This window comes from Corvus kubaryi, unplaced genomic scaffold, assembly GCF_017639235.1.
Source record: "Corvus kubaryi isolate FWS band 111438036 unplaced genomic scaffold, C.kubaryi_AGA036_p1.0 37284, whole genome shotgun sequence".
In the NCBI taxonomy this organism is placed as follows: domain Eukaryota; kingdom Metazoa; phylum Chordata; class Aves; order Passeriformes; family Corvidae; genus Corvus; species Corvus kubaryi.
This window is the reverse complement of record NW_024581088.1, coordinates 6,759,641-6,766,008: the sequence shown is the minus strand read 5'-3', so window position 1 is coordinate 6,766,008 and position 6,368 is coordinate 6,759,641. Positions and strand designations below refer to the sequence as shown.

The 6,368-nt window shown below is 64.4% G+C and overlaps 3 protein-coding genes across 5 annotated transcripts; 2 read left to right on the top strand and 1 right to left on the bottom strand.

The window, feature by feature from the left end:
* Nucleotides 1-2: 2 nt before the first annotated feature.
* On the top strand, nt 3-1,082 carry RAB34 (RAB34, member RAS oncogene family; the record flags this gene model as incomplete). The annotated part of the gene is made up of 6 exons (XM_042026590.1): nt 3-66; nt 141-192; nt 337-418; nt 498-588; nt 676-786; nt 869-1,082. Coding segments are annotated over 6 exons (468 nt in total), but the record flags the coding sequence as incomplete, so codon positions are not given.
* LOC121663689 (adenine phosphoribosyltransferase-like) lies at nt 1,078-2,658 on the bottom strand. Of its 3 annotated transcripts, XM_042026194.1 has the most exons (6): nt 2,531-2,658; nt 2,256-2,405; nt 2,029-2,122; nt 1,804-1,950; nt 1,626-1,721; nt 1,084-1,538 (listed from the first exon to the last, which is right to left on the bottom strand). In XM_042026194.1, exons 2-6 carry the CDS (start codon nt 2,376-2,378, stop codon nt 1,411-1,413), a joined length of 588 nt encoding a protein of 195 aa, XP_041882128.1. In that variant the 5' UTR covers nt 2,379-2,405; nt 2,531-2,658; the 3' UTR covers nt 1,084-1,410. The 3 variants fall into 3 exon arrangements, with proteins under 3 accessions (XP_041882129.1, XP_041882127.1, XP_041882128.1); XM_042026193.1 differs by lacking the exon at nt 2,531-2,658 and having other exon boundaries at nt 1,082-1,538; nt 2,029-2,391; XM_042026195.1 differs by lacking the exons at nt 1,626-1,721; nt 2,531-2,658 and having other exon boundaries at nt 1,078-1,538; nt 2,029-2,391.
* Nucleotides 2,659-3,440: 782 nt separating this feature from the next.
* Nucleotides 3,441-5,523, top strand: PROCA1 (protein interacting with cyclin A1). The gene is made up of 4 exons (XM_042026189.1): nt 3,441-3,806; nt 4,532-4,664; nt 4,752-4,886; nt 4,969-5,523. The coding sequence occupies exons 1-4, from the start codon at nt 3,632-3,634 to the stop codon at nt 5,462-5,464; spliced, it is 939 nt and encodes a 312-aa protein (XP_041882123.1). The 5' UTR covers nt 3,441-3,631; the 3' UTR covers nt 5,465-5,523.
* Nucleotides 5,524-6,368: the final 845 nt, after the last annotated feature.

Genomic DNA, 6,368 nt, shown 5'->3' with positions numbered 1-6,368 from the left:
GGTGGGACACGGCTGGCCAGGAGCGCTTCAAGTGCATCGCCTCCACCTACTACCGGGGAGCACAGGGTGAGCTCCCCACTGCATCCCAGCTGCCCATCCCGCTGTCCCTGTCCCCGCCTCACTCCTCCTTCCTCCCCCAGCCATCGTGATTGTCTTCGATGTCAACGACGTGGGGTCCCTGGAGCACACACGGTAGGTGACACATGGCCCAGGGGAGGGACCAGGGAGGGGCGTGGGGGCCTTAAGGGCTGGACAGAGAGGGGTTGTGGGGCTGCTGTGGTGTGGTGAGCACGAGTGCAGTGCTCGGCCAGCAGTTGCTAACAGTGGCTCCCACAGGCAGTGGCTGGCTGATGCCCTGAAGGAAAACGACCCGTCCAGCGTGATCCTCTTCTTGGTGGGCTCCAAGAAGGATCTGAGCGTGAGTGTGTCCCCTTCCCCGTGGGCAAACTGTGCCCTGGCTGTCCCTGTCACCCACCCACGCTCAGCTCGGTTGGCAGTCACCAGCACAGTACAGCCTGATGGAGAAGGACGCTCTCAAGGTGGCCCAGGAGATGCAGGCGGAGTACTGGGCTGTCTCCTCACTCACCGGTGAGTCCCAGCTGCGTGGGGGGATGCAGATCCCAGCGTCCAGCCAGGTCAGGAGACACTCAGGGGGGCTCTCTTCCCGTGGGGCAGGGGAGAACGTGCGGGATTTCTTCTTCCGAGTGGCAGCCCTGACCTTTGAGAACAGCGTGCTGGCCGAGCTGGAGCGCGGCAACAACACCGGCCGGATCGGCGACACCGTGCGTGAGTAGCCCTGGCCAGCCCCACACGGGTGTCCCTTTTTGTCCCCCACCCACCCACCAACCCTCCTTCCTCTCTCCCTCAGGGATCAACAGCAACGAGAGCGACCTGTACCTGTCAACGCCCCGCAAGAAACCCAAGTGCTGCCAGTGAGGGGCAGCCTCCAGCCCCCTCCATGCTCACACCTCTGGACCAAAGAGGGGCGACCCCGGCCGGCCCCGAGGAGCCGTCCCTGCCACCCCTAGCCCCCCCCGGCCCCTCGCCTGCCTGGGCACCCCTGGCTGGGGTGGGCAGGAGCACCTGTGTGGCTCCTGTAGCTATGCAAACCCAGGTACTGCTCGCAGGGGGAGATGGCCTCAGGCTCCCTTTTGTCTTAATAAAACCTTTTTTATGCTTTGTAAGAAAGGTGTGGGGCTGGGGGCAGGGGGCTGGGGCTGGCTGGGTCTCCCTGTCCCTGGGTGCAGCCCCCAGGTTCATGGGCAAACAGGGGGATGGAGCCAGGAAGGATGGATGGCTGCCACTGAGGACGAGTTCCTTCTTCCACCCAGGAGCATCCCTGTCCTGCAGAGCCAGCAGCCCTGTGTCCCTCAGGGGGCTTCAGGGAACACATGAGAGGCCAGTCCCACATCAGTCCCAGCCGAACTGGTGCTGGTCAAAGCAGGGCTGCAGGCGGGGGGGGACACAATGGGAGCACTTGTAGCGCTCCTGGATCCACTTCCCTCCCTCGCTGTTCTCGATGCAGATGGCAGCGACACCTGTGGGGACACACAGCGGGGCTCAGCACTGGCCACCACAGGCTAAGGGGATGGTGGTCCTCGGGATGCTCTGGTGCCCCCTCCTACCTGCCACGACCCCCCCCAGCCGCTCCACCAGCTCAATGGCCGCCCTCATGGTGCCCCCAGTTTCAACCCACTGGTCCACGAGAAGGATGCGCAGACCTGGAGGGGGCAGAGGCTGTGGATGAGTTCCCCGGTGCCCACGCTGGCAGCCCCTCAAAACGGGAGCACCCTACAGGCTCACCTGGCGAGATGGCATCGGTGCGGACCTCCATCACCTTCTCCCGGCCCGAGTAGTCGGTGTAGGGTTGTGCCACGGTCTGCACGCAGAGGTGCCCGGCTTTGCGGATGGCCAGGAAGGCTTTCCGCAGTGTGGCCGCGGCCGCAGCGCCTGGGGGTGGGGACAGCACCATCAGGACCCCCAGGGACAAGGGACAGCGGCCCCGCACTCACCCGTGTGCCCGCTCACCCAGGATGAAGCCCATGGCGTCGATGCCGGCTACCATGTCGATGGCCTCTCCCTGGAAGGGCTGCAGCAGGTCGGCCACGCAGTCCTGCAAGCCCTGGGGGGAGAGTGGAGGTGCTGGGTGCCCGCAGCCCACCATGGGCACCCACAGCTGGGTGCCCCAGCAGCCCCGCGGAGATGCAGCCCACCCCGACGCCCCCACGGTGCCATCCACCCGGGGCACTGGGTACTTGCGGGTGGCAGTAGAGCCGGGAGGGGTCCAGCCAGGCATAGTTGGGACCTTTGACGTTGGGGGCCATCAGTGCCAGGTACCAGCCCTTCTCCGGGGTGGCAGGGACGTGGCACAGGTCCATGCGTGGGGACTGCAGGTGCTGCGAGCACTGAGCGTGGAAGAGGGGTGAGACTTGCCCACCTGCAGCCTCCACAGGGCTCCCCACGGCCTGGTGCCCCCACCCACACCCACATGTGGCACCCCAGGGCCCAGAGTGCCCGTTCAGCTCTGTACCTGGGTGCTGGCGGCGGGGCTGAGCCGAGCAGGACCGTCACGGGAGCGTCACAGACAGCGACAGCTGAGCAGGAGCAGCCCCTGCGGCACTGGGCCAGCGCCCTCAGCCAGCTGGACACCGGGCTGGTGCCAGGCAGGAACCCTTCCCATGGGCCAGCAATGTCCCCCACTGGCTCTGCTGTCCCAGCCAGGCAGTGCTGTGGTGGGGAGCAACGGGGCTGAGGTGTTTGCACAGTGCCAGGGCACGGTGTGGGTGGCACAGTGGGGTGGCACCCTGTGGTGCAAGGGTCAGTGAACCAGGGTGGTGCTCACGGCAATGTCCTGCAGCTTTGGGTGGTCGTGGGCAGCGCAGGGATTTTTTGAGGCCACGCACGTCCCCACATTGGGGAGTCCAGGAGCTGTCCTGCCCTGCTGAGCGCTGGCTCCCACAGCATCCCAGTGAGCCAGGGCTGTGTCCTGACTGTCAATGGGCTCCGAGGGCAGGAGCTGGCCAAGAGGGACAGCCCTGGCAGCGCTCTGGGAATGTCGGTGCGGGCTGCCAACCCGGCTGGGCACCGGGCTTGGGCTGTCCTGTCAAAGGTACATCAGCGGGATGGGATGCAGGAAGGATCACAGGGAACGCCCGTGGGATGGGACATGGGGATGCAGTCAGGCATTCATGGGATGGGCTGTGCAGACGCGGGGAGGGAGCATCCACGGGGATGCAGGGAGCATCTGTGGGCTGGGATACGGAGCTGCAGAGAGCATCCATGGGATGGGATGCAGGGATGCAGGGATGCAGAGAGCATCGTTCTCCCGTCGGGGGCCGCTCCAGGGCCGGGGGCTGTGGGGGGGTCGGTGCGTCACGGGGCGGGGGTTTGTGGCCGGCTCGTTACCGGCCCCGGCACATCACCCCACCGGCTGCCACAGCAACGGGGCCGGTCCCACCGGGAGGGGTGACCCCTTCCCCGCGGGCTGCCGGAGCGGGAGCGGCTGCAGCCCCCCGGCTCTGCGGGACCCTCCGCACGGTGCCGGGCCGTGCCAAGCCGTGCCGGGCCGCCCCGCGTGGGCGGGCTGCGCCGCTCTATAAGGCGGCCCCACGGCGGCGAGCGGCGCGGTGCCATGTGCGCCCCGGGGCTGCTCTGCCGCCTCCTCCTCCTCCTCCTGCTGCTGCTCCTGCTGCCACCTGCCCCCGGAGCGGCCCCGCCGGGACGGCCCCGCGCTCGCCGCGGGCTCACCTATCCCGGGACGCTGTGGTGTGGTGCTGGCAGCAACGCGGATACCTACGAGCAGCTGGGTAAGGGCGGCAGGGATGCTGCTACCTGTATCTTCCCATCCCATCTCATCCCACTCCCTTCCATCCCTCCCCATTCCATTCCTCAAATCCCTTCTCTCTCATTCCATCCCACCCCATCCCAACCCATCCCATCCCATCCCCAACCGAGCGCTGCATCAGTCCCCATCAATCCTAATCCAGTCCCATCCCAGTACCGGTCTACTCCAGCCCCTGTTCCCATGCTAGTTCAATCCCTGTCTGCCCCAGTTCAGTCCCCACCCAAGCACCAGTCCAATCCCAGTTCATCTCTGCCTAGTCCCTATCGCAATCCTTCCTGGTGCTGGTCTGCTCTTGATCCACCCTCTGTCCCCAGCCTGCTCTGTGGTCCATCCTGCTGCCATTCCAGTCGCCATCCCAGTACTGGTCCACTCCCAGTTGCTATCCTGATCCCAGCCTAGACCCTCTCATGGTCCTGCTCCAGTCCTGGTCCCCATCCTGACCCCAGCCTAGTCCCAGTCTCATCCCCAGTGTGGTATTGGTGCAGACCAGTCCCCATCCCAGTGCCAGCCTTGTCCCCACCCAAGTGCTGATCCAGCTGAGCCCCCACCCATCCATCCTTCCCTATCCCAGTATGATTCCAGTGTGCATCTGTCCAATCTAATCCTGATCCTAGTTCTAGCCTAGCTCAACCCTAGCCCTGCATGCGGGGCCCCCAGCCCTGCCTGTACCCCACGTTTTCCCTGCAGGGGAGCACCAGGACACGGACCGGTGCTGCCGGGACCATGACCACTGCCAGCACGTCATCCACCCCTTCACCGCCCGCTACGGGTACCGCAACCTGCGCTGGCACACCATCAGCCACTGCGACTGCGACCACAGGTGAGCGTCCCCAAAGCTGCCCTAGAGCACCCCAATATCCCCCCGGGGGGTGCCAGTCCCCCTGAGCCCGGCTCTGCCCCGGGGCAGGTTGAAGGAGTGCCTGCGGCGGGTGAACGACACGGCCTCGCGGGTGGTGGGCCAGGCCTTCTTCAACGTCATCCAGGTGCCCTGTTTCGAGTTCACCTACAGGGAGGAGTGTGTGGAGCCGTATCTCTATGTCTGGTGAGTGCCTCCCGCCCTGGGGACTGTCCCCCTGCCCAGGGCTTGTCCCACCCACCCTGTGGTGCCTCCTCAATTTTGGCAGGTGCAAGACGTACAACACGGTGGCCGTGGCGGTGCCCCGGGAGCCGGTGCTGTATGAATTTGGGGGGGAGCTCATCGACCGGGCAGCCAGGCCCAGGGGAGTCCCCCTGAGCCCCCCGTGGGGAGGAGCCCTCCCAGGGGATCATCACACCGGGACAGCCCCCAAGGCAGTCAAGAAAGAGAGGAAGAGAAAGAAAGATAAGAAAAATAAGGGGAAAGGTCTGAAAAAGAAAGGCTCTTCCGAAAAGGGGGTGCGGAGACATCCTGAAGCTGCTGTCCCCGCTGATCCCTGGGCCCTGCTGCCATCCTTGGGGGAAGCATCCAACACCATCCTTAGCGATGCCCCGGCATGGGAGGGATTGGGCAGGGAGCCAGCGCCAGCCACTCCCTCCCCCGTCCCCACCGCCAGTGGCAAGAGGAGGAGGAAGGAGAGGAACAGAAAGAAGAGGCTGAAAAGTAAAACTGAGGCTGAGCCGGCACGAGAGCTGCAGCTCTGAGTCCCCCCTGAGCCCCGCGTGGGTCTTGGCTGTGAAATAAATTTACGTCTGCTTGAGCAGCCTCGGCTTTGTCTCTGTGGAGGAAAGGATGGCACTGGGCACGGCCTCCAGGGGAAACTGATCCCGTGGGAGGGTAACACCCAGAGCTGGGTGGGTATCCGGTGGTTTGAGCTGTTCCTCACTGCTCCCATCAGTTCATGTCATTGTCCTGGCACTGGGGACACAGCTCTTGGCCACACACTGGCAACAGAGCTGAAGCCCAGTTTTAACTCCCCTGCCAGAGGGTTAAATTCCAGCTCCCCAGGCATGTAATTTTCTCTGGAAGTTCTCTGAATTGCACCACCCAAGCTCTCTCATCCTCTTAACCCCTCGCCTTTCCCATGCTCCCACACCAGCACCAACTCCATCTCCCTTCCTTTGGGAGGAACAGGGTCTTGGCCCTCCCTGAAGGCTCCTCAAATGCCTGCAAAGCTCCTTAGAGTGGGACAATAGATGTTTTTCCAGCCCCTGGGACAAAGGCAGATGCTGCCTGGGAAGAGCTGGGGCAGGGAATGCTGTCCCTTCCTGGTGGGCTCCTGTAGCGAGGAGCAGGGAACAGGGCACTGCCACCAACTCCTCCAAGGTGCTTCCGAGGGTGGAGAGTGGCTCAGCCCAGTGTCCTGGCGAGGTGGTGGAAAGATCTTCCTGCACCAGCACCAAATTCCAGACTCAGGAAAAGCTGGAGCGGCAGGAGTCGAGCAGACAGCAAACCCCACGCTGAGGAGCGTGCGGTGCAACCCCAAATCCCTGAAATAAGCGGATCACACGAGTCCAGGGGGGAATACCAAGGGGTGGAGGGAGGCACTGCTTCCTCTCTGGGTGCAAAGCCCCTGTGGCAGCCACGGCATCCCGGCAGGAAGCATGG